Source organism: Phodopus roborovskii, unplaced genomic scaffold (genome assembly GCF_943737965.1).
Source record: "Phodopus roborovskii unplaced genomic scaffold, PHOROB, whole genome shotgun sequence".
Classification (NCBI taxonomy): Eukaryota; Metazoa; Chordata; class Mammalia; order Rodentia; family Cricetidae; genus Phodopus; species Phodopus roborovskii.
The window spans coordinates 1,250,388-1,277,894 of record NW_026125759.1 but is presented as its reverse complement, the minus strand read 5'-3'; the positions used below and the strand labels follow the sequence as shown (position 1 = coordinate 1,277,894).

Below are 27,507 nucleotides of genomic sequence, written 5' to 3'. Positions count from 1 at the left end.
GTCATTGGTCGTGGGTATTCATTGAGTGTATTCTGGATTGGAGAGAAGAGTAAATGAGACCGATGCCAATGATTACTACCAAATGAATGCAAAGAGATTGCTCTCTGAGAAAGCCTCTAAACCTCTCAGGGGTCAGAGGAAGAGGAGGGACAACCACAGGACAAAGAAGGAAGTAGTTTGAAGCATTGAGAAGGAAGAAAGCCCAGAAGCCAGGTGGCAACAACGAAGCCCCGCCCCCGGTTAGACCCCGCCCCCGGGTCCGCCTTCTCTCCCTCTTCTCACCCACCCTCCTGTTGAGACTCATCCTCCTGGGCGGGGAGAGGTGGCAGTCGAGTCCTCCCATATCCCAGCAGGCAGTGCAGTCTGGAGAAGCTGACAAAGGAGCAAGGAGCAGTCGCAGCTGCTTTGCAAGGAGCCACGGTTAGTGAGGTGAGAGTCCCCCAAAGTCCCGTCACCCACTTCCTCTGACTTGTGGGGCGGGGGGGTGGGAACGTGGAACTTACGTGGCCGAGGCCCTCGGTGTAGACAATGCCCAGGACCCGCAGCTAGAGCTTGGCTCGGTGACTGACAGCAGGGCTGCACGGTGCCGGGCTGCGGTGGGTGGCTGGGACTAAGCAGCGGGTCCACCTCTCTCTGTCTGCTGGTGGTCCTTCCGCATGGTCGGGCCAGCAGATGTGTAGTTACCCCTGCCTGGGCGAAGGCAGCCTCCCAAGCCTCCTACTGCCTGGCTGGCAGAGTTCAGTTGCCCTGGGGATGCGGCTCCAGGGACAACTCTTTGGTGGACATTGCCTGGAGGGTTGAGGGAGGGAAGTCGATCGACTACCCTGTTGGGGTGATACTGTCCTCGCCCTTCCTGCAGTTCAGCCGGTCCCCCCAGCGAGCAACTGGGAGGAAATGGGGGGGGGCGGGGTGGCTGGAGCCAGGCGTCCCGGGATGGCTTTGCCTGAAGGGACATGAAAGGAGGTGGAGAAACGGGGAGTGCTGTGGGGGAAGTAAACGTCTTCTTGGAATTATAGGAGAGAAAGGGGGTACGTGGCCTGTCTCCCCACCCCTCCCTGGACCTCTGCATGGATCCTGATGGTTGCACCAGCTGCTCAGCTGTAAACAGGCTCACATGACCAGTTTCACATGGGGCCGGGCAGTGTGGGGATAGAGCTATAAAGGCTGGGCCCCAAGCAGGTGGGGCTGATGTCTTAAGGAGGAAGGGTTGAGTCCCTCTGTAGACATCAACCTCTTTAAAGTTCTGTGGTTCCCCTGAGAGGGAAGTAACTGACATCTTTCTCCCACTGAAGTAGCATTGCTGTCCCAGTGGAAGTGAAGGAAATTTCACTTGGGAGAGCCACAGGGCAAATATGAAAAGGGTCCTGGCATTTTAAGGAAATGAAGAGATAGTAATCTTGAAAAATTGCAGTTCCCGAATTTTGCCTAAAAAGCAGTCCTGTTCTTTTGGAACACATTTTGTTCTTAATGTGAATTCCAGACAGAAGGAGAAAGCCTACTCTTTCGGGAAAGACACACGTGGGATTTAATACATTCTTAGTGATGAAAATCTTGCCCACACTTCCTGTAAGTATTGGGAAATCTCTTTGCCTATTAAAGACTACATTCAGGAAATTGAGTAAGGGGTAGACACCCAGCTTTTCAATTACACATTTATTTGGTACAGATCAGTGATGTGTTTGGAAAACAGGAAACATGGTCTTTGAAGCTGTACAGTCTATACACTCAAACAGGATGTGACGTTAAAATGGTTTCTGAAGGATATGAAGAACTCGAAAAGCAACATAGGTTTTCTAACATGGCAGGTAGTTGAAACTTTAGAATTTATCAAATCTGTGAGACATGGTTGTGATAGATTCCCTTTACATGTAGTATATATCTAAGTGTAATAGGCAGTATTTCCATGTAGAGTGGTAATCTATCTTCCTCAAATTGCCTCAAATATTGTATGTATATTTTTTTCTCACAAGGTATTTACATTCAAGTCCACTGTCTAAAAACATAAAACAAGAAAGTACAAAACCCATCCCATTACTTACTAAACCTGGCCAGGGCTACATAAGGGATGTGTGAAAATATTGCTACTCTACACTTTTTAATCTTTTTTTTGTTTTGTTTTGTTTTTTTGAGACAGGGTTTCTCTGTGTAGCCTTGACTGATCTGAAACTCACTTTGTACACTAGGCAGACCTTGATCTCAGTGAGATCCGCCTGCCTCTGCCTCCTACATGCTGGATTTAAAGGCTGGTGCCACTACCGCCCAGCTCCCTTCTTTTGTTTTTTAAAAAGGCTGAAGATAAGCTGCTAAACTGCATAGTATACTGAGTTCGAGGCCAGCCTGTTCTACTTAGTGAATTCCAGGAGAAACCCTGTCTCAAAAAATAAATAAATAAATAAAAAAGACAAAAACAAAAAGGCAAACCAGATCAAATAAACAAAATCACAATAAAGCAGAAGAGGGGGTTTGAAATAGAAATGGAAAATAGCAATCTGGCTGCCATAGGCTCCCAAATGTTGGGAGTACAGGTGTGAGGCAAGTGCCTGGCAAGTGCGCACTTTTTGACTGGGAGCTATTTTTGGACAAATATGTTGGCCAAATAAGGCAAGATGTTGGTAACAACTAAAAAGCATGATAAAAATAGGAATTGTATCCTGCATTAGCCTTGAGACAGGTGGATCTGTGTGAAATTGTAGCCAGCCCAACCTACACTGTGAGTATCAGACCAGCTAGGGTACATAGTGAAACTCTATCAAAAATGGAAGTGAATTAGTCATGTTGGTTGACCTGCACCTGTCTTGCTTTTCATCAGGTAATTGAAGATGATGGCCCATACTAAAGCATGCCTCCAAAATTAGAAATAACAGCTCTACTTGGCTTTCTTGACTTTCAGGGTATAGCCCAAAGTCTAATTCTTCTACTCAGTTCAGTTCAAACTTCCTGCTGAGTTAAATGGGTTTACTGTGAGTTTAGTGACAGGTTAGGAAAAAGGAGGCGTGAATGACCTCACTTTGACTGTACCTGACTTTGATCAGCTGAGCCAGTGCCTGGCTTCTAGCTTTCTCAGGTTCAAAATTTGTTTCTATCAGCACAACCTAATATTATTAGTCTCTGAGATTAGTTCATACCAACTAAATTCACAAAAATATGGATATGTTAATATGTCAACCTATTGACTTCCAATGGAAGGTGGGACAACCAAGTAGGCTAGAAGTCACATTATGTACAAACCAGACAACCTTTGCTCTTGACTATAAAGAAACACATAGGAATTCAAGGCCAGCATTGTTTACAGAGTTCCAAAACAGCCAGGGCTACACAGAGAAACCCTGTCTCGGGAAAGGAAAAAAAAAAAAAAAGAAAGAAAGAAAGAAAGAAAGAAAGAAAGAAAGATACAGGAAATGTTCTCAGCTTCTCTTTTTCTGGGATCTACAAATTGATAAATAAATTGTAAATTCAACAAGACTACAGCTTTTATGTAAAAGCCACCTCAGTGACACATCTGTATGACTGTTTTAGTCACCTGATTGACCTTTGGTCACTTGAAACATTTCTTAAATCTGATTCCATTCCTACAACTTTAGCCTTGGCTTACGTCATCTCATCACGTCATAGTCATCCAATAGTTTTTTTTCTCCTTGTATTTATACTGGAGGCAGGTGTTAGACTTGGATAGTCAATGTCCACCACTCAGCCACCTCCAAACTCATCAGGTCAGTTTCTGTTGCTTAAAAATCCTTCCGAGGTTTCACCCTACCTGTAACAGTGGTTCTGTAAGCTGCTGAATCTGAGAACTACCCAGACAACTCGATAAAAAAACAGGCCCAGAGACTACTCCCACCTGATCCAGTAAGTGTAGGGCAGACACTAAGAATTTCCATGTCTGACAAGCTCCAAACATTGGAAAATTAATGATCTTCCACAATCTACCTCCAACTTAACTTTTCCAGTTTTCCCTCTTGTTACTCTGCCATACATATTTAATGGTATGCAGTGGCACATGCCCGCTGTGAGTGGCCCCCATCCCTTTTGAGTCTCTGCACATTCTTCTTGCAGTTCCATCCCAGATATAGGCCATCAGTTTTTTGCTCCCAGAGCACACCGTGTCAACTAGCGCTTCAGTATATGGCCTAATATCACAATAGCATCATATTTGAATACTTACCGATTGTATACTTTTCTTGCTAGTCTAGGGTTTTGAAAGGTGAAATTATTGTTTTCATCATTTCTCATATTCCCTACCACAATTCCTAATCTAATTAGGCTAAGTATATAGTGAACAAATTAAAGATATGATTATTTCATTTTGTTATGAGACAGGGTCTCAATATGTAGCCTTGGTTGGCCTGGTACTAGTTATGTAGATGAGGCTGGCCTCCAACTCAGAAATCCTTCTGCTTCTGCCTTCTGAGTGCTGTGCTGTGTTCAATGATTTGCTCCCCCAAGTCTGGAATTAAAGATCTTAAAACTCTATGTGCCACATGTACCAGCTGACATATTCTAAATACTGAATTAATATAGATTTTTCTTTATATCTTGTAATAATCAAAGACACTAGAGTGTTGTAAATTGTTTATTAAAATGGTGAAATAAAGTTTTTTTTGGTTTAGCAGGATATTTTGGGTTTTTTTTGTATGTAGTTTTCTGGGTGTTTTTTGTTTGTTTTGTTTTTTGAGATAGGGTCTCACTATCACTATATATACTCTGTAGGCTTGGCTGACCTTGAAATTACTGAGTAGACCACACTGCCCTGAAAGTAACAGAGAGCTGCCTGGCTCTGCCTCCTGAGTTCTGAAATTAGAGGAGTTTTTGGGACAGGATTTTGTTATGTAACTCTCACTTGTCTGGAACTTGCTATGTAGACCAGGCTGGCCACCAACTCATAGTGACCCTTTTGTATCTATATACCAAGTGCTGGCATCACAGGCTTGTGCTATCACACCCAGCAATACATTTACAAAAAGATGTTTCTCTAAGACATTGCTTTTTTTGTGGTACTTGAGGTCAATTCCAGGGCTTCATGCTTGCTACGTAAGCTTGTTACTACCCAGCTACCCTCCCAGCCCTTTTAAAGGTTGTGTTTGCTTATGCATTTATTTATCCATTCATTTGCTTTTTGTGAGACAGGTTTTCACTCCTAGGCCAAGCCATCTTGGAACTCACTATATAGCCCAGGTTAGCCTTGAACTCACCATTGTTCTCCCTCAGCCTTAGGGTTGAGACTATAATTGTATACCACTAATTTTACTTATTTTTGAGACAGGGTTTTTTTTACTTTGTAGCCCAAGTTGTCCTGAATATGCCATGTAGACCAGGCTAGCCTTGAACTCATACAGTTCTACTTGCCTGTGCTAGGCAAGTGCTAGGATTATAGGCATCAGGTACCATGCCCAGCCACTAATTTTATTTTGCTATGTGGTCTTGCTATGTGGCCCAGGCTGTCCTTGAACTTGTGATCTTCTTTTTAAATTTTATTTACTTATATTTTATGTATGAGTGCTCTGCATGTACACCTGCACACCAGAAGAGGGCATGAGATCCTGTTATAGATGTTTATGAGTCACCATGTGGGTGCTGGGAATCAAGTCAGGACCTCTGGAAGAGCAGCCAGTGCTCTTAACCCTTGAGCCATCTCTCCAGGCCCCCTTGTGATCTTCTTAAGATGCCAGAATTTATAGCCTGGCCCCACTGCTTCTGGCTAAGGGTGTTCTTTCATATATACCACTCAGCTTTTATTTTTGAATGTGGATTACCTTATGACTGTATGATTTGTAGTAGTCAGCTCCACCAGAGAGATAGCATATTACACCCAAACCCTAACAATGTAAAACAAAATGCTCTTGAATAATAGGCATTAAAATATGAGAATTATGATATCATTGGTGGCATTACAAGTTCTGATAGGTGATACTGGAATTCATATTTTGTTGCTGAGTTTTTATAACATGGAAGAGAAAGGGCTTTTATATTAAAGAGCCTAAAGTAGTAAAACTTATTGCTCTTAGCTAATTTGCATTTTTTCTTAGATTTTGGCAAAGACGATACCCAGTGTGGAGGACTAAGATAGCCCCTGCACTCAGATAAAAGGGGCCTGGCCTAAAGGTGGAGCTGAGAAACAAAATAACTTGTAGTGTAAGTAGCTGCCCCTCTGTGGCTAAGCAGATGGATCACGAATTCCTGGTAGGTGGAGGCTAGACTTTAATAAAACTGAATTGTTTTTTAAGATTTATGTATTTGTTTTATGTATATTTGTGTGTGCTTAAGTTGTATGTATGTGCACTACATGTGTGTGGATGTCTACAGAAGCCAGAAGAGGCTATTGGATCTCATGGTGACTGAAGAATTACAGGTTGTTATGAACCACTATATATGGATGCTGGCAACTGAACCAGGGTACTCCTTAAGGACAACAAGTGCTTTTAACCTCTGTGTCTTTCTCTAACCCTATTCTTCTGATCTGTAGTCAGACGTGTTATCCATTGTGCCACTGGCCCGCCATACTCTAGCCCTATTCTTAACTGTTTTTAAATTTGGAACCATTGCAGAACAAGAATCCTGCCCTTCTGATAGGCTCCATTTTCCCAAAAAGGCAGGAGATAAAAATATACTTTTAATATAGTTTTCATGCTTGCTAATATTCCCAGTGTTTTAAATCTACAGCGTTGGAGTCTTTTGAAACTTCCCTATCTTTCTAGGGGGCTTATCTTTTTCCTTCCTCTGCTCAATGCAAAGTGAGGAAAACAGCAAATGACCAGCTCTGTGGGCAATAGTTGAGACCAGCAGCAAAGAGTGTGAAATTTCAGGGTTGCCAGAAATGGTAGCATCCACCTGTGATCTCAGCATGCAGGAGTGTGAAGCTAGCTAGCATGGGCTGCATAGCAAGAGCCTGCCTCAAACAGTCAGGATAAAGCATTCAGTGTTGACATTGCATCCTGTGGGAGAGTAGTTTGTAAATTAGTCACAAGGTGGTGTGCACACATAAGCTGTTCTTTCCAATTTTACTCAGGAATGTTCTGTACTTTTAGGGGAGGGTCAAGGACAAGGCAGTTTCCCATATCTCCTCTCAGCAGGACTGCCTGCCTTTATGGTCAGGGCCATGTGGGAGTGTCGTGATTTATAAACACTGCTGGCCCAGATTGACTCTGAGGAGATGAAAGGGAAGCGAGAGGCAGTTGGGAATGTGGCTCCCTTCTTTCCTCTCACCCTAGCCTGTGGTCAGCAGTCAGCTCTCTGCGTGCAGTGCTATCTTAGCATTTCTATTGCCGTGAGAAGATACCATGACCACAGCAACTCTTATACAGGAAATTGGGGTGGCTCACTTACAGTTTAGAGGTTCAGTCCACTATTGTCATGGCGGGGAGCATGATGCTAGAGAGGTAACTGAGAGGTTACATCTTGCAGGCAAGAAGATCACACCTCCTAATAGCGCCACTTTCATTTGGGGGCCATTTTCTTACAAACCACCACAAATGCCTTCAACTAAGATCCTTTGTCTGTGTTTTATGTGAACAGCTCATGCTCATAGATGAAAGAACTGATTATTAGTAGACACCTGTGGGAAAACCAGTGGCCTCAGTATCTTCCAAGTGCCTGCATTGAACTTGGGTCTATCATGAATTCAGAATAAGATAAAAACTAATGTGACATTACGGCTAATATGTAACTGAAGAGACCAAATATCAAAATATTGAATCCATACAAGAAGAACATTAAAAATACAACCTTGTTGCCAGGCATGGTACCACAGATAATAATTTTATCATCTGAGAGGTAGAGGAAAGGGGATTAGGACTTAAAGGCTAGCCTGGGCTATGTGAGACCCTGTCCCAAAAATAATTCCAGTCCTTATACAAAGTCCCGAGTTCAATACCCAGCATAGAAAAAGGAAAAAGAAATGATAACACAGTGGTAATTTAAATTATGTTTGGGTCAGGCTATTTAAGACTAGGGCACATACAGCAGAGTCATGGGGGTAGGACCTTCTAATTGAGATGCAGAGGAGATAAACAGTATAAATGAGAGTGAGTGGACAGTATTTCTGCCTTTAGTAACCTGTACAACTCTGGGAAAATGTCTTAATCATCCTGGGCTTTTCTTATCTGTGAGGTGCTAACACACTTTGACTTGGCACACAGTAGACAGCACCTTCATAAATTGATTTGCAGGAAAGTTTTTTTTTTTCCCAGCTTAGCATATAATCTTTCCCCTGGATTTTTTGCACGTTATCATTTTGTAATATGAAGTAGGACAAAGAGAAAGTGTTGGTCTCCAGGAAAAACATCATCAAAGGCAAGTGTTGTGCTTCACGATGTTTGTTGGCAGCGCTAATGCTAATCTGCTGACCTGGTGCTAATTCTTCCCTTATCACCCCTGCTTGGAGTTGAGGAGGCAACTTCTATGCAGCCAGGATAAGTGATGAATGGGATAAGGGGTATGAAAAAGAAACAGCAAACTGCTCAAAAGCAATTAAGCACTTCTTTAATGTTGACAAGTGGATGGCCTGTTTGTGATTCATGGGGAAATGAGGACATCTTTAACTCACAAAGAGAAAGCCTCAAGATGAAGCTTTTATTTCACGCTAATAAAACTCCTCCTCTGACCTGTGCCAACTAAATTCTCCTTAAAGTTAGAACAGTGGCTTAGCACTTGTCTGTGTGGTTATTTTTGCCTTCACAGTAAGATTTGTGAATCATCTCATATTTCTTTCTTTTTGTTGTTGTTTGAGACAATCTCATTCTGAGAGTCTCTACTGCCTGTTTCCCTACTAGGGTGACCTTTGCCACCACACCTGTATTAAAAGGCTTGGAAAGTACATATTTTATTATTTACTTACCTGTTTGGACTGGTAATGTAGCCCATGCTGTTCTGGGACTCCCTACACAGCTGAGGTGTTCCTTGCTTTTCTTGTTCAATCCTATCTTATTTTGGTAGGGAAAGCATGCTGGAGACCAGCCCTACCTCCGAGCTTTATTATCCCAGCCCTCCTTTTACTTTTAATCTCCCTGACTAGGATTTTGTTTGTGGTCAGTCTTTTATTTAGTACTAAGGATTGAAACTGGCACTTCTTCATATATGCTAGGCAAGTGTTCTACCACTAAGCTGTAGACCAATCCACTATTTGTTTTGATACAGTCTCATTAAGTATCCGGCAAATCTTGAATTTGATAGCTTCCCGTTTTAACTTCCTGAGTAGCTGGGATTACATGTTTGTGTTAATAGGTCCAACTTTATCTTACATAGTGAGGCTTGATTCATGTCTGGCTACACAAAGAGCTTTCTCTATTGTTTTGGCAGGTATCTTGTATCCTGATGTGTGGATGTACCACACTTTAATAAAGCCCCTATGGATGTACCACACTTTAATAAATCCCCTACTAATGGATAACTGGGCTGTTTCCAGTCTTTTGCAATGGAAAACTAGCTTATATTGAGTACCAAGGTCTTTTCACCAAACTTCACATAAATCATTTCCTTTAATCCTTAATACTTCATATAAAAGCTTTCACGAATATGTAACTTCATACATGGTGGCGGCGGTGGTGGTGGTGGATGTGTTCCAGAAATATTCTAAAACTAAAGTTAATGGCTCTGAAGATATGAGGATTTTATTCTAACAGGATAGTAGTTGTTCCAATTTGTATCTCCATCAGTAATACAAGAATGTGCCTGATTTCTGATTTCGCTCACCATGTGCTGACAAGGTTTTTTGTTTTGTTTTTGTGTTTTCTTGATCTGATATCATAGCATGGCTTTAGTTTGTGGGGTTAATTAAATAGCATTTTGGTTATTTGTTTATTAGTTTGAGACAGGGTTTCTCTGTGATTTTTAGAGGCTGTCTTGAAACTAGCTTTTGTACATCAGGCTAGTCTCAAACTCACAGACATCTACCTGCTTCTGCCTCCCAAGTGCTGGGACTAAAGGCGTGCACCACCACCACCACCACCCGGCTTTTAAATAGCCTTTTGTAAGCTATGTCCCTTTCCTATAAAATATTTTGCATTTTTGTGTGTGTGTGATAGGCTCTCATGTAGTCCAGACTGGTTTCAGGTTTGCTGTATAAATAAGGCTCACGTTGAACTTCTGATCCTCTTGCCTCCACTTCCCATGTGCTGTGATCACAGCCCAGGACTGTGTACTTGTAAAAGTTTATGTAACTAAATTTGCAAGTTTTCTGGGTTTTAGTTTTATGTCATTGGTAGCCTGAGAGTTTCTTTTTTAATTCCCAGTGGTTTCTTCTAGAGCTTCCCCCCCCCTTTTTTTTTCTTTTTTCTTTTCTTGGTTTTCTGAGACGGGGTTTCTCTGTAGTTTTGGAGCCTGTCCTGGAACTAGCTCTGTAGACCGGGGGCCTGCCTCAAACTGACAGTGATCCACCTGCCTCTGCCTCCTGAGTGCTGGGATTAAAAGCCTGTGCCACCAACAACACCTGGCTCTTCCCTCCCCTTTTAACACTTAAAGTTTTGATCTGTTTGGAATTGGCCATGGCATTAAGCAAAGACCTAATTCAACTTATTGTTTTCTAGATGGCTCCCCAGTTTAACCAATACTTAATGATTATGTCTTCTATAAATCAAAACTGCTACCTTTTAATCATAAACTGTTTCCCTCAGAAGTGAGTTCTAGAATGAGTCATAGCATATTACTTAGTCATGTCAACTTTGGATCTCCCTAATAGCCAGGTTTCTTAAGAATGAAATCACACAGCTTATTGTTTTCTATTTAAAATATATAGCAAATTTCTGAGAGTGCATTATGCCAGTGGCAGTGTATACAGCCTAGTGCAAAAGAAAGGAATTCAGAGGTCTGTGTGGTGGCTTGTGCCTGAAGGCCCAGTGCTTGAGACGCTGATGCAGGAGAATTGCTGTGAGATTAAGAGCAGATTTACCAGAGAGCCTGTCGAGAAAGAAAGCAGGGGTAGGGGATGAGGGGAGTGGAGAAGGATGGACGGGAAAGAAAAATAGATTTAGTGAAAATAGGCTAAATTATCATTACTTCAGTTAGATGCTTTACAAAATATTCTTTCCCTTGTGGAAATATTTTGGCATAGTGGAAAGAATACTGGCCTAGAAGGCAGGAAGCCTGATGATATTCTGTTATTGTTGTTTGTTTCAGGCTGGTCGATTCATAATTAAAAATCACTACGACCAATAATAATAAGAAACACTTAGCACACAGTATAGTCCAAGAAAGACTCTAACAGATCGTTAATCATTCAGTCTGTGTAATTAATAAAAGTCTGGGTAATCTGTTATGAATTATACAAACATTAGATATTGTTAGTCGTAAAAAACGTCAAGGGGCTGGCTCGGCTTATTGACAACTAAAGTCTGGAACAAAGCCAACACGGTCATGAGCTACGTCCGTGCTCTCTGGTGATGGCTAGAGAGCTGCAATGGTGTCTGAGACAGCGGGGACTCGGTGCCTTCCCTTTTTGCCCTTGCATGTGCAGCACTGTTGTTCTGAATGCCCCCTCCTAGTGCTCATGTGTACACTTTCCTGCTTTGCTTTCATTTGTGTTTTGTTTTGGACTGTGTCTCACTTTGTAGTTCAGGGTAGCTTCTAATTGTGGATCCTCTTGCCTCAGCCTCCAAAAGCCTGAAACTACAGGTTTTTCGCCTCCAGAGTTGAATTTCCCTTTTCCTTTCTTTTCATTCTGTTTTTTTTGTTTGTTTGTTTGTTTGTTTGTTTTTGAGATGGGTCTGACTTATGTGCCTGGCCACGCCTACAACTTGCTGTGTAGTTCAGGCTAGCCTCAAAATCAGAGAGAACCACCTGTCTGTGCCTCTCCCGTTCTCCGGGTTTCTCCTGGTTCTGCCTAGTGTTTGGATGTGGGTCTCTACATCTGCTCTCACACGTTGCTGGATGACACCCCTCTGTTTGCAATTGAACTAAACACAGATATGTGAGTGAGTATAGCAGAATATCATTTGGCATCATTTCATTGACTTTTGTTTTCCAGTCATGTTTGGTTCGACCCTAGGTCTCTGTCCAGCTTCTGGTTCCTGGCCTTCCAGGCAATGTCAGGCATGGGTTCCCTCTCATGACATGGGCTTCCAGTTGGACCAGTCATTGGTCGGCCACTTCTACAAGTTCTGTGTCACCATCTTGTAGACAGGTCAGATTGTAGGTCGAAGGGTTTGTGGCTAGATTGATGTCCCAATCCCACTGCAAAGATCCTTGCCTGATTATAGAAAAGGGTACTGGGAGAGATGACTAGAATTGGGGACACTAGAGGGGGGTGAGCGATGAAGAAACCCAGTGCAATGGAAGCCCCCTGCTTCTGCTTCTTCAGTGCTGGAATTATAAGCATGTGTCTCCTCCATAGTTGGTTTTAGGCAATACTGGGCACTGAAGCCAGTGTTTTGTGCATGCCAGGTAGGCATTCTACCAGCTGAGCCACATCCTCAGACTGTTTATTTTTATGGTTATTCTTAGGGGGTTTGCTAAATGAGAATATTGACTATAATGAGGTTAGGAAATAAAAGCAGAAGCATCACATTTGACAGACAGACTTCTGCCAGCCACAGCTACCTGGAACACTTTCAAGAAGCCCAGTAGGAATCCCAAAGTCCTCTAAAGTTGAAAAAAAGCAGCTTTCATGAAGCCTGTGTAACTTGACATACAAGTAGAAGAATGGTGCCACGTGTGCCAAAGAGTACTTATTGACTTTGTGTTTTCAAGGGAAATGCCAAGAACTGCTTAGCAAGTATAGTCATTCAGCTCCCAGGCATCTTGGGTGGCTTCATTACAGTAGGAAAAAACAATTAACAGAACCATATTCCCCATACTTCAACACAGCTCTAAATAAATTATTACTAACATAGTGGAAAGGTGATTCTTAAGTTTTCTACAAGAAATAATGGAAATTTTTAGTTTTCTTAAAGAATGAGTGTATGCGTGTGGGTATATACACATTATGGAGGTGCCCAAGGAGGCCAAAAGATGACATCAGATCCCCTGGAACTAGAGTTCCAGATAGTCATCAGATGTGGGTTCTGAAAACTACACTCTAGTCCCTCTAAAAGAGCAAGAAGTACTCTTAACAGCTGAGCCATCTCTCCAGACCCAAGTTTGGTTCCCAGCACCCACATAGACCACCTGTAACTCCACTTCAGGATAAATAGAAGGGCAGACAGACATACAAACACAAACATACAAACAAAAAAACAAAAAACAAAAAACCAATTTTTAGGGACTGTGGAGATAGTTGCTCTTCCAGGGGATCTCGGTTTAATTCATGGTACCCACAACATCTCATAACTATGTAGCCCTAGCTGTCTACATTGTCACTATGTAGACAAATCTGCCTTCCTCTGCCTTCTGAGTTCTAGATTAAAGGTGTGCACCATCATACCTGCCTTAACTTTCCTTTTTTCTCCCTCCCTCTTCCTCCCTCCCTCCCTCCCTCCCTCCCTCTCTCTCTCTCTCTCTCTCTCTCTCTCTCTCTCTCTCTCTCTCTCTCTCTCTCTCTGTGTGTGTGTGTGTGTGTGTGTGTGTAAGTCAGGACAGCTTTCTTGACATGGTTCTCCATGGGACTTGTGGATGGAATGTAGGCCATCAGGCCTGGCCTGATATCAAGCATCTTCACCCGCTGAGCCATCTTGCTGTTCCTTAAATATTTATATTTGTGTGTGTGTGTGTGTGTGTGCGTGTGTGTGTGTGTGTGGTGATGATACATTAGTGAAAATTAGTATCATACAGTTTATTTTTCTCATTTCTAGATTGCCAAAATGCTTTGGAGTTTTTAACAGGATCTAAGAAAGTCCAAAATAGATTCGAGACTGTAAAGACGGAAGCTGCAGCAAGGGGGATTCAGTGCCAATGCATCAACAAAAAAGACAACCAGAGTTAGTGGAAGGAACTCTTCCTGTTTTTGTGTTTCCCACGGAGCTGATATTTTATGCAGATGATCAGTCAACACATAAGCAAGTGCTGACGCTGTACAACCCCTATGAGTTTGCCTTAAAGTTCAAAGGTGAGTCTCATAGCCTCTGAATCTTTTTTACCACTTCCTACTAATTTTTTACTTCTAAAATGAATTGATTTAACCACACAAATGACATTGTGACTTTTTCTTTCAGTTTTATGTACGACTCCAAATAAGTATGTTGTTGTTGACGCCGCAGGTGCAGTGAAACCTCAGTGCTGTGTGGACATGTAAGTCATACTTATGTAACATGCCCTCAGTGCTGTGTGGATATGTAAGTCAGACTCATGTAACATGCTCTCAGTGCTGTGTGGACATGTAAGTCACAGTCATGTAACATGCTCTCAGTGCTGTGTGGACATGTAAGTCATACTTATGTAACATGCCCTCAGTGCTGTGTGGATATGTAAGTCAGACTCATGTAACATGCTCTCAGTGCTGTGTGGACATGTAAGTCACAGTCATGTAACATGCCCTCAGTGCTGTGTGGATATGTAAGTCACACTCATGTAACATGCTCTCAGTGCTGTGTGGACATGTAAGTCACAGTCATGTAACATGCTCTCAGTGCTGTGTGGACATGTAAGTCACACTCATGTAACATGCTCTCAGTGCTGTGTGGACATGTAAGTCACAGTCATGTAACATGCTCTCAGTGCTGTGTGGATATGTCAGTCAGACTCATGTAACATGCTCTCAGTGCTGTGTGGACATGTATATTTAGAGTGTAAAATGGTCCCATCTCAAAGTGATTCCTAAGTAGGTAATTCTGTTCTTTTTATTTGAGGCTAAAAGTTTATCAAAATTTAAGAAGTTTCTGAAAGATTCTATATAAGGCAATCCAATACCTAAACAATTTGGGCCAACATTTTCTTTAATAATTCTTCATTGTTTTAGTTGGGGCAGCGATGTTTATGGTCAAGTTCTGGCTTATTCTTTGAAAATTCTCCAGCAGTAATAGAGAATTTAGCTTTATTTGAGACATCCTGCTACTATAGTGACATTTGTGAAATGAATAATACTACATTCTAGAACAATAGCAGTATAAGATCGTCTGAAAGGATTAAGCTAAAAAGCCTGGGATTGAATTGAAACAGGAAGAGAGTGTGTGTACCTGCTCATCTATAAAAGGCTGAATGCTTCAAGCAGTTCATATTGAATTTGTACTTTAGAAACTAGTAGTGGCCAAGTGAATCTACTAGCCAGCCCCTAATTTAAGCTACCAAGTCAGCTGTCCCCCTATGAGAGGCAGCTCTTTCTTCCTCAGCTCAAAGCAATATTTGTCAAACCTCTAGCTCCACAGATATTTACAGTACATTCATAACAGTAGCAAAATTCCAGTTATAAAGTAGCAACGAGATAATGTTATGGTGGAGGTCAGCACAACATTCAAGGATCTCACACAGATCTTTATTTTTTTCCGATTTTTGAGTCAGGGTGTCTCTATATAACAGCCTTGGCTGTTGTGGAATTAGGTCTCTAGACCAGGCTGGGCTTGAACTCACAGAAGTCTGCCTGCCTCTGCCTCTTGAGTGCTGGGATTAAAGGCCACACTACCTGGCAGGTGATGTGTCTTTTTTAAGAACAAATTTTTGCACATGTCTTTGGGTTGTCATTAAGTACACAATAAGCAAGGATATTTCAAAGAAATGTAGTCTTATCAAATAAACACATTACTCTTGACCTAATTGTGTTTTCATTCCCTTGGAAGAACCAGGTACAATAAAGGGAAGATTTCTCACCTCAATAACAAATAAGAAACAATGGGAATTTATTATGTTTGTGAGGAAAAAACTACGATTTTATGTGTTCCAATTTAGAAAGAAATTTTTAACAGATATATAGAAAAAAAAACACTGCTAAAGGCAATTTTCTTCATCCTTCTTTTACTCGAGACTTAGATTTTTGGCGCAAGCCATATCTCAGTAGTAGACTGCTTGCCGTGGGTTCAATCTTCAGCCACACACACAGAGAAGACTTTTATCCTATGTGTGTGCTTTCATCTAATAAGTTCACAATTGCCCCTTTACTTCCTTTCTTTCTTAGGCTATATGATTGTTCCCCCCTCCCAGGGTCATTAGCAAATTTTGAGTATTTAGTTATAGTCAGAAAGAATATTTTGATCCTATTGAGATTTCTGACGCCTTCTGTTTGACAAGCCCATGGAAACCTAAACAGACTTTGTAATTATTATTATTATTTTGCTGTTTTCAGTGTGATTCGTCACAGAGATGTTCGATCCTGTCACTATGGTGTGATAGACAAATTCCGCCTCCAAGTCTCAGAGCAAAGCCAGAGGAAGGCTTTAGGAAGAAAAGAGGTTATCGCTACTCTTCTCCCATCTGCAAAGGAACAACAAAAGGAAGAAGAGGAGAAAAGAATAAAGGAACATTTAGCGGAAAGTGTATTTTTTGAGCAGTCATGTCAACCAGGTAGTATTGCTTCTAAAACCTTATACATTTCCAACTGTAATCTTGGAGCTAAGACTAACTACTACTAAGATAACCACTTTTGCTATGCCTTGGTGGCTCACCTTTAATCCCAGCACTCGGGAGGCAGAGGCAGGCGGATCTCTGGGAGGTTGAGGTCAGCCTGGTCTACACAGAGAGTTCCAGGACAGGCTCCAAAGCTACAGAGAAACCCGTCTCAAAAAAACAAACAAAACCAAAATTAACCACTTTCAACCTAGTCAGCAAGTGGGGCTGCAGGAATGCCTGCTGCAGTAGGTAAGAGGAATGGATGATTGCCACGCTGGACTTTGAAATGTATGAAATGCCATATATCTCCAATATATACATATATATTTAAAGAATGCAGGTACCAAATTTATAACACCAGTACAATTTAGCAGTTATATACGATTGTTTCTATGACTTTCCTATATCCTTTTTCATTTAATTAGTTTGAAGGAGGAGAGAGATTCATTTTGGCAATAGGCCAAGCTTAGTGTGCTGTTCATATTATTTTGGAAAAAAAATCTCATTAAAGTTGAAGTTAATTAAACTAAGTAGATTATAATATCCCCTGTGGGCTATTAATTGAATCCCTCTCCATTCCTCATTTCCTTCCAGCTTAGATACTCAGAATCACTATAATATATATTTTCAACAACGACAATCTCGTCATATCCAACTTTCAGACATCAATCCCCTTTTTTCCCAACAACTTCTAATCATTGTCCTTCTGTTCTGTTAGAAGACTAGGGAGATAAAAGTTTCCATAGGAAAAGGTCTTTTCAGAGAGTGATATATGAATGCAAACCAGCTGTCTGTGAAACTGAAATGTGAAAGTCAGGAGTGGTGGCTGAGGCAGGAGGATTGCCATGAGGGTTACCTACTGAGACTGTCAAAACAGAAAAAGTGACTCAGTGGCAGAGCATGTACCCAGCTTGAGCAAGGCCCTAGGTTCCATCCCCAACAAAAACAAAGAAAAAAAACCCATTTTGTAAATATAGTACACATATATGAAATTAAAATAAAACTAAAAAGTAAATTAAAACTAAGAGAAAAGGGAAAGAAATTGAAGCTCATATTGGGGATATTTTACAAATGTCCTTGTTATTATATCAACCCACATATCAGTGTGTCCTTCTTCAAATATTTATTTTAGATGACGGCAAGTGCTATTTTGTGATGCCATTCTGCAGTTTTTCCAGGCTGTACATGGAGTGCCCAGACTTTCTGCTTAATACCAGGACTACAAACTAAGCATGAATTTCCTAGAAGTAATTGTTAGTATCTGTTAGATACAGAGTGTAAGGCCAGCCTGAGCCACATGAGAAGCTGCCCCCCCAAACAATAAAAACTACACTGCAACAACATAATTTCAAAAAGGAAAAAGCCACTACAGTGTCATACACCTAACAAGGTGGCTTATGTGAGTGTTGACTGCATATGAAAATATAGCTTTATATTTTGTGCATCTTTTCATGTAAAAAAGAAACTATAAAATTAGGAGAAATACATAATATATGCTTTCATAAACTACTAGCCAAGGCTACCTAAGACATTTAAAAAAGATAGAACTGAATATTGGTAGATTTGTTTTAATTACTTATTTAATTGCTTATGTTAATAATGAACTGCAAAGGCTTGGTCACACACATTTGAGTCTGCACCTTCTGGCTTCAGAAAATTATGTTCTTTATTATTGTTTGTATTGACCTGAAAACCACCATTTTATAATTAAGTTATGAGTGTTGATGAAATGCACTGCCAGGCAGGCATTTACAAGTATCTGTTAGAATGAAGTTTGTATAGTGAGTGGCAAAAGTTTCAAATACAGGGCTGGAGAGATGCTTCAGTAGTTAAGAGCACTTGGTATTCTTCTAGAGAACCCAGGTTGGATGCCAAGCACCCACATGGTGGCTCACAACTGTCTGTAGCTGCAGTTCCAGGAGGTCTGACACCCTCTTCTGGCCTCCATAGGCACACATGTTGTGTGTAGAATAAAAATAATTAAATCCTTTCAAAAGTTTCAAGTACATTAGCAAGGGGGGCACAGTTCTATAGCATATGTTGTCTATATAAAATTATTGTACATTTTTGTCTTTGCACGTGTCAGTCTGCCTTGTATGAGGCAGGATCTTCACAGCTGTGCTCATTGGGTCTCTGCTTCCCCTCTTGCTATTGGAGAAACCGAGAACTAAGGGCTTTTAAAGTTATTTATGCTATTGTTTCATCCCAAGCAATCATTACTATGAAATGTGACTTTGTTTTACCTTTTGGCTTTGGTGAAGTTCAATTAAATTTCACAATAGCTAAGGTATTAATAATTTAGAAAAGTTCCACTTAATAATAGAATGAACAGCATTATTTCATTAATAAAACACAAATTGTGTTGCTCTTGGCTATTCCTTTTAATGAAAGGAAAATTAGTCGGGAAAGGTACATGGTAGAAAAAATGCTGTTACTGGATTATTAGTCAGGGTTCTCTGAGGAACAGAACTGATAGAATGAACTTGTGTGTGTGTGTGTTCATATTCTATATATTATAGTGTGTGCGTGTGTATGTGGTTTAATTAAAGTGGCTTGCTATGGCCCAAGTAGTCTGACATTGCTGTTTCCTGATGGAAAGGCCAAGTATCCATTAGTTGTCCAGACCTTGAAACTGGATGTCTCAGCTGTCACAATCTGGTGCTGGGAGTCGCAGGGACATCCAAGAGAGCTGCCAGTTTTTAGTTTACATTGGAATCCTGAACAAGTAGGTTATAGCACAATTGAAGGAATGGTTCAGGATACATGACTTTACCAATGAAAGTGAGAAAAAGCAGACAGAAAGCAGAAGCTTCCTTCTTTGGCAACCTTTAATGTGGGCTGTCACCAGAATGTCTGGCCCAGATTTAGGGTGGATCTTCTGAGTTCAAATATCTGGAATTACTGTGTATCTTCCACCTCAGGCTTGGCAGCAGATTTTGTGTGTGTGTGTGTTATTCGTGATTTTGCATGGATTCGGGGGTCAAATTCAAGTCCTCATGAGTTATCTTTCTAGCCCTATATTTACTTTTGAGACATGACCTCACTAAGTTCTCCAAGCTGGCCTTTTGATTTCAATCCTCTTGCCTCAGCATCTGAAATAGGATCACAGACTTATGCCACCATTTCCTCTGGAATAGATGGGATTATAGGTGTGAGCCACCACGTTTGGTCATGTTTCATTTTTATTGTGACTCAATATGAGATTAGAGTATGTTATCTAGCATAGGCTGGTCTTGAACTTATGATCATCTGACCTCAGCCTTCTGAATGCTAGGATGATAGGCCTACACTATTATATCAGATTCTCAACTAATTTTTAGGTGCATAAAAGGATGTTGCAATTTTTGTTGTTTGAGACAGGGTCTTACTAGGTAGTGTTGACCAAACTAAAACTCTCTCTGTAGACCAGGCAGGTCTTAAACTCACAGAGATCCACCTACCTCTACCTCCCTCAAGCTGGAATTAAAGGTATGTGCCATGGCCACCCCCAATATAGTGTTGTTAAATATAGGTCCTATGTGACAGAGTTGTATCTTTAGATGTGTAAATCTCATATGATTGAGACTTGTATGAACTGAATTACAGCTCCCATTAGCCTCTTCTCCCAGGTCCTGGAAGCCACAATTCTCTCTGATCTATGAATTTGATTATTTTAAATCCCCAGTTTGTCCCAGTTAGCCCATTATATGAATTGAACCTGTTGTCTGTGGGAAAAGCATTGGATACACAATCCACTGCAGGGTGTTGGTTGTTTTCCTCTTATGATAGCTATGCCGACAGACAGTTGCAGCTCATTGCTGAAGCCCTGTATTCTAACTATCATACCAGATACCAGGAAGCCTGAAAACAATCAAAATTAACAGTTTGGAGTGTGACTGCTGTTATGCCTATTGCATTCACACCAGTGTAAAGTTGAGCCTTCTTAAGTCAGGACTTCCTGGGATATCCAAGCCATTCACTGGTGTACAGGAAGAAAATGTTGAATGCCCACTTATTTCTAGCATGTTCTTTTAAAGCTATTTATATGCTTTCTCTTTGGTATTTGCGCTAATACAGTAGTCATCTATACAACTGCAAACAATGTTGGGTGTGGCAGCACATAATCTTTAATCCCAGCATTAGGGAAGCTGAGGTGGGTGGATTTCTGTGACTTTGAAGCCAACCTGGTTTACATATTGAGTTCCGGGACAGACAGGGCTACATAGAGAGATCAAACAAACAAGAGAAATCATAAAGCACACTTGAAGGACTATTTTCTATTGTAGCCTACAAATGGGGTTGGGGAATTTGTAATCTCTGTTCTTTCCACTGCTTCCCTTTGCCATTTAAGCAAGACGCTGTATAATGACTGAGGGTTAAATTGGAGACTTCCATGTAAGTGCAACACGAATGTGTCCATGGGATTAGAGTAGTGATGAAGGGTTGATAGAAATAGCCAAAGCATGGTCCTGATGCATGGTGGCCACTATCAGTGAGGGAACTTTCAACTTGCGTCTTGCATTGGTTTTAGAAGAAAGGTCAGGGATTATCTCTTTTTTTGCTTTAACTACAGAAAACAGAACTGTGTCTTCAGGACCTAGTTTGCTAACTGTCTTCCTGGGAGTGGTGTGTATTGCGGCCCTGATGCTGCCTACTCTGGGGGATATGGAATCGCTGGTGCCTCTCTACCTCCACTTAAGTGTGAATCAAAAATTAGTGGCTGCTTATATCTTAGGTAAGGGTTTTAAAGATGCTTTGGTACTGATGTGAGGGGTTACTGATTTCCAATGTTATAAAATGTGTATAAAGCACATACATTCCAGTTGGGCAAAGAATTGTAATCGGGAGGTGGACAAAGGAGGTTTAGGAGTCCATCCTCCATCCACTATAGGCGATAATGTCTTAAAACAAGAGTCTTTCCTTCTCTGATGCTCTCCTGTCACCTCTACTCCGTGTCCCCTGTAATGCTCGTTTATTCTGCTCTTTTCCCCTCTGAGACAAGGTCTCACGTAGACCATTCTTTCCTTGACTTCCCAACCTTCCTGTACTCACCTCCCTAGTTGTGTAGTTATAATTATATACCACCACACTAGCCTTTCTTTTTTACTTTTGTATGTATGTATGCATGTCATGTATTTGCTTATTTATATTAGTTTCAATTTACATTCCAACCACAGTTCTCCCCATGCGTCCCCCCTTTACCCCCCTCCCATGCCTCCCCCCCTGGACCCTCCATCTACTCCTCCCAAAGCATAAGACCTCCAGTCGGGAGTCAGCAACGCCTGGCAATTCAGTTGAGGAAGGACCAAACCCCTCCCCATGTCTCTCTCTTATCTTTTTTTTTTTTTTTATTCTGGGTGATCACATCTGGATTTCTGTTTTGCTTTTGTTTTTACTTTCAAAAATGTCCCTTTTATTCTCTCTTTGTGTTCCCACTCTCCCTGTTCCTTCTGCTTTGACCTCATCCTTCAAACCACCCATCACATTGTCATGAGGTTGATTTCCCTCGTGTGTCAGTTTCATGATGTCTCCCTACTCTAAAGATCTCCATTGGTCCCTCAAAGTCCATGGGATAAAGTGTAACAGCATAGCTTGGCGTTTATACCAGTGCTGTCTTACAAACCTCATGGAGCTGATTTCTAGCTATTCCACTTTATAAATCCTTCAGTAGAACCTGTTGAAGTATTCATTGATTCTAGAAAATCTTATCTGAAATTCTGGGCCTCCATGTACACTCTTGTCAGGCCATGCCCTTTCTTGAAAAGCCTGCCGTTGTTCTGTACCTTTCTGTATCTCCATCTTCTAAGATTTATCCCAGTGTCCTATTTGGAAACAGCATTTCTGACTGCTTCAGTCCTAAGCAGTCCTAAGCAGTCATCTTCCTTCACTGTGCTCTTCTTTATTGCTCCCCGAGACTGAGCATGCAAGACAGTGTAGTGCCGCATGCCTTTAATCCTAGTACTCAGGAGGCAGAGCAGGCAGATTTCTCAGTTTGAAGCCAGCCTGGTCTGCAGAGTGAGTTCCATGAGAGCCAGTGCTATGTAGTACATACCTTGTCTCAAAAAAAAAAGAAAGAAAGAAAGAAAGAAAGAAAGAAAGAAAGAAAGAAAGAAAGAAAAGAAAAAAAGGATGGAGCATGTTCTTATGTTATTGAATAGCTATGGTTTTAAATGTGAAATCTCTCAAGGAAAGTGGCCCTAAAGCCCTGACATCAATAGGCTACTGATGTCTATTTGGTTTTACAGACACATTTAAATGGCATATCTGCTGTTATTATGGCTGATGTGACTGATAAAGTAAGAGGTATGTTTGATAGTGAAATTAGCTATGACCAGACATAAGTGATTTCATTAAATCTATCCAGTGACTGCCTATTGTTGTAAATTGGATTTCTTCTGTATAATATCAACTAAATTAAAATCGACTTTGAGTTCTTGGTAGAGTGCCTGCCTGTGGCACTGTATTTTATTTGCTTGCTGAGCTCCAAACTAGTGTTTATTGAATGGTAAATTTTCTGAAATGCATTTCTCTAACTGCCCTCCATTTTTTTTTTTTTTTCCCTTTCAGGTCTTATCACAATGGCTATACTTAGAACATGAGCAAGGATTAAAACTGACGTCTGAAGTAAATTTATCTTAAATACGAATGTGGACTGCCTTTTATCTCTATTTCACTCCATTAACACACTACAAAATATTGAATGATTTCAAGTAACTGCAAATGTGTAATATATATTTTCAATTAGTCTATAATTTTATTTGAAGGACTCTAGCACTTTATGTTACAGACAGCAAAAATATACTTCTGAGTGATACATAGGGAATTATTTGAAGAAATTCTTTTTAAAATCTATACCTATTGTGCTAATAACTTTAAATGTTATTTTTCATCTCTTTTGGTCTAATTCACTTTGATAAGGGTCGTGGGTCCTTCAAAGTTGAAGGCCTAAACAAGCAACTGACCAGCTTGAAGATAAAATGACATTTATTGCCTAGACCCAAGCATCAACATTACTATGCATATCATAAATCTTCCTCTGCCATTGCAAGGAGTTGCTGTAGTGTATGTTACAGTCAGTATGTAAGAGAGTTGAGAAAACAAGGTACATTCTGAGGGCTCTCAGAACACAAGTTGTATTTAAATCTAAATCATCTTATGAACCACAGACCAGGCTGTGCTCTGGATACCAGGCACCTCATAGAAGCAGTCTGGTGTCTCTGTTTGGCCTGAGAGTTCTAAAAGAAGGTAGGCACTTTTTTTAAACTTGATTTGTTCGTCCTAGCTTTTATGCTGGTTAACCCTTAATGATATTAAGGGGAAATCACCTTTTGATTTTCTCTCAAGTCCCTTGCTTGCCTGAGTGTAAGTGACTTGCCCTGGTTGGGAATGTCAGATGACAGTTTCCAAGGCCATGATTTTTTTCACCTTCAAACTCTAAGCCAAGTAGAGAAAGACCTAGATATCTGTGTCTATTTTGTATCAGTCACTGAGACATTTTAAAGTTTTTATTTATTGAAATAATTACCAAAAAATGTCCCCTAAGCACAACTATTTCCATTTCTTTATAGCATTTTCTGACCTCTGACATCTGTGCAGTTTTAACTGTTCTTGTCACAGCAACTGATCTTTATTGTCCTAGAATTTTTATCTGAAAGCACAATGCATCGAGTCTCTTGAAAAATAGATTTCTCTTTCAGCTCTTTTTAATAAACTTTATGCACTGCTAATGTAGCATTCTCAAGGAATATATGTAAACACAAATGTATGCCTGAAGTTGAATTTTTGCAGGAAACAGTACTCTGCTTCTAGAAGCTTTTTGTCTAGTATTTCATAGAAAATCATTGTTTAACCATTTGAGGAGCATAAATCATTCAGTGGATCATGTCTGTACATTGTATAATGACTGAAAAGCACATAAATGTAATCAACTTTGAACTCATAAAAACATGTTTGTGAGGTTCTATCTTGCTTCTCCATTTTTTGAATTGTGTGTGCCTCTGTGTATGTGTACATCAGAAAGATATTTCAAACAGCAAAGAAAACGGAAACCTGACTTTTATTGATTTAAACATTTTATTTGCATCACCTCTGAGGAATGCCCAAGTATTATCTGACTTCTTCTGTGTGTTAACATGGAAAACAGTAATAAGGAAATAGTTGCAGTTGTAGCTTAGAATGTATAGGATTTTGGGTTCGATTACTAGTATGTACAAAAAAAAAAAAAAAAAAAACAAAAAACGAAATAAATGACAGCAATATCTTGATTTTCTATACATGCCAGGAAGTTGATTCTCTTTTGAAATTGTTTTAATTTTCTTTTATGTTTCCCTGTTTTATACGTATCACTTGCATGTGTGTATATGCACATATGTGTGCTTGGTACCCACACAAGACAGAAGAGTGTGTCATTTCCCCTGGAACTGGAATTACAGATATTTGTGGACTATTATGTGGTTTCTGGGAATTGAACCTGTGTCCTTTGGAAGAGCAGCCATTTTATTTATTTATTTGTGTTTGTGTGTGTGTGTGTGTGTGTGTGTGAGAGAGAGAGAGAGAGAGAGAGAGAGAGAGAGAGAGAGAGAGAGAGAGAGCTGCATGAGTATAGATACCATTACAGGCCAGAAGAGAAGGCTGGATCCCCTGGAGCTGGAGTTACAGGGTGTATGAATGCTGGAAGTGGAACACTAAGCCATCTCTCCAACCTGCTTTTGTTTTATTTGCTTGTTATTTTGAGACATGCTCTAGCTCATACTGGATTCAAACTTATTGTGTAGCCCTGGGTAGCTTCAAACTGATAGCCATCTTCCTGCCTCAGTCTCCCAAATGCTAAGATTTCAGGTGTGAACTACTATACCCAGCTATGTTTTTTTTTTTTTAACTTGTTCATTTTTTACCCCACTTGGTTTTCTCACCCTCTTTACCTCTCTTTCAGATGTAGCCTTCTTGTATAGTTAAAGCTGGCCTTGAACTGGTTATGGAGCTGAAGATGACCTAAACTTATCTTCCTGCCTCCTACTTCCCCAGTACTGGGATTATAGACCTGTACTCCTATATTTGGGTCAACTCATTTTTAACATCTTATGTAGCTTAACAGTTGTGTTTCAAAACCTAAAACCTAGCCAGGCATGGTGTTGTATGTGTTAATCCCAGTAAGTGCAAGTCCAGATGATCAAAAGTTCAAGGCTAGCCTTGACTATATAGTGAGACCCTGTGTCAAGAACAAATAAAAACTATTACAGAGTGCACAGTGAAAATATCTCACCTCACTATCCTTGCCCAAACATCCTACCCAAATGACTACTTTCAGTCATTTAAACATAATTTCAGGAAAGACAGCTCAGATGGCTCAGGAGTTAAGATCACTGCTGCCTTGCCAGAGGACCTGGGTTTGGTTCCCAACATGACAACTCACAGCCATCTGTAGCTCTCCTTCCAGGGAATCCAACGCCCTCTTCTGGCCTCTGTGTGTACTACTACACTTGTATCACAGACAAAACAATCCTACATAAAATAAAAACAATTTGAAAATAAAAAATAAACTTTGGTGTTCCCTTGTGTAAAACATAAGAATTGTGAGTCTTTCCAGAACTGTGAGTTGAGCCAGTCCTGTTTTTGTAGGCTTGGTTACTATATAGAGACGAATTCAGAGAAAGGGCAAGGTTGAGCATCACAAGGTAAAGGTGGCTTGAAATAGTGTCTAGGGAGGTACTTGACACTGGTGTGTGAGCCATTATTTCCATTCCACTCTGAAAGAAGCTTCCCTCTCAGTGACTTAAAGGATGAACTCAGACTAGTGAGTAAAGGATGCAGCTAGACAAGGGGCTGCCATATGTATTCCAAAGTTCAATGAAGGAGGAGGCAGAGCTGGGAAAACAAGGATGATTCATCCTGAAAGCAGCTACTAAACAAACAGGAAACTTGCGACAAGAGACAGGGCAATGGTTATAATTATCTGTCACTGCAGGTGTGTCTGCCACCTCAATGTTGTTAGGCCAGCATAATCCAGTCGTCCCAGTTCACTTGAAAAGGAACTGTGCAAGGTCAGCAATACAGTTTGGGGTTTCTAGAGGGATTCTGGGAAGAAATTCTAGATATTTCCATTTCAGCAAGCAATTAAGCGGGAAGAGCATGGCAGCTTCTCAGGAGATAGCTACGGAGGCGCCTGGGCACACACACGGAACCAGACGCTGGGATTTAGAAACTGCTATTATGAAAAAGATTGGAGATTGCAAGTGGCACCAAATGCTCTGACATTTAGAGAGAGCTTGCCTAAAAAGAGCAATTTAGAACTGAAGGAAGTTGGGGGAGGTGCTGTGACTGTTCAGCCATGATAGAAGATTCAGAGTGGAGGAATCCACCAAAACCTCGTGATGCTATTCTAGTTGCAGAATGTCAAGTTAAGGATTATTGCTTGAAGAAAATATTTGCTATACCAATAATCTGGAAGTGATAAACAGCATGCCAGAGCAGAAAATTACTCTCCAGGACTAAGTACGGAACAAGGTAATGAAAGTAGACCCAGATACAGGATGTTAAGGACCACTTATATCAAAAGTGATGTAAGTCAATGCCAGAGAAAGGAGGAATGAACTACAACATTGTCCTAGAGGCCCAAGATGGGTAATGCTGGCTGTTTCCCTCAGTTTGTTCATTTAGTTTTTGTCTGATCATTTGGGTAGCCCAAAGATGTTCAACACATTAAAGAGACAGCTACCCTGAGTTATGACAGCTTTGGTGCCACTAGAGGGGAGTGATTGTGGGGAATGTCCAGCTCACTAAATGCATTTTCTCATTAGCTGGGTAATTGCTTTGTGAATCACTGACTTAATGAACACATGAGGTGGTGGTGAGTCAGGATGTGATCAAGGTAGATGGCAGACAAGCTTGTTTAAAAAAAAAATGATTTCTTGGGGAGGGGGCAGATTTTAGTCCATCAAGATAGAGGAAAACAAGATAATTCTGTCTTGAATCAACAGAGTGTAAGTTGTGCCAGTGTTGAGAAAACATCTAAATTCTGGCATGGAAGGTAGATGGCAAAATTGGCATTCACACACAGGCACGCACATGCACACCATGCACGCATGCATGCACATAACTCCACAGTAAATTACTTTTGTACAATTGTAAGTC

General features: G+C 40.7%; 1 protein-coding gene across 2 annotated transcripts; it reads left to right on the top strand.

Annotated features, from left to right (window-relative positions):
- The first annotated feature begins 278 nt into the window (after positions 1-278).
- Positions 279-24,340, top strand: Mospd1 (motile sperm domain containing 1). 2 transcript variants are annotated; one of them, XM_051178601.1, is made up of 6 exons: positions 279-429; positions 13,716-13,969; positions 14,076-14,151; positions 16,136-16,353; positions 20,951-21,003; positions 22,945-24,340. In XM_051178601.1, exons 2-6 carry the CDS (start codon positions 13,816-13,818, stop codon positions 23,014-23,016), a joined length of 573 nt encoding a protein of 190 aa, XP_051034558.1. In that variant the 5' UTR covers positions 279-429; positions 13,716-13,815; the 3' UTR covers positions 23,017-24,340. The 2 variants fall into 2 exon arrangements, with proteins under 2 accessions (XP_051034558.1, XP_051034557.1); XM_051178600.1 differs by having other exon boundaries at positions 20,951-21,112.
- The last annotated feature ends 3,167 nt before the right edge of the window (positions 24,341-27,507 follow it).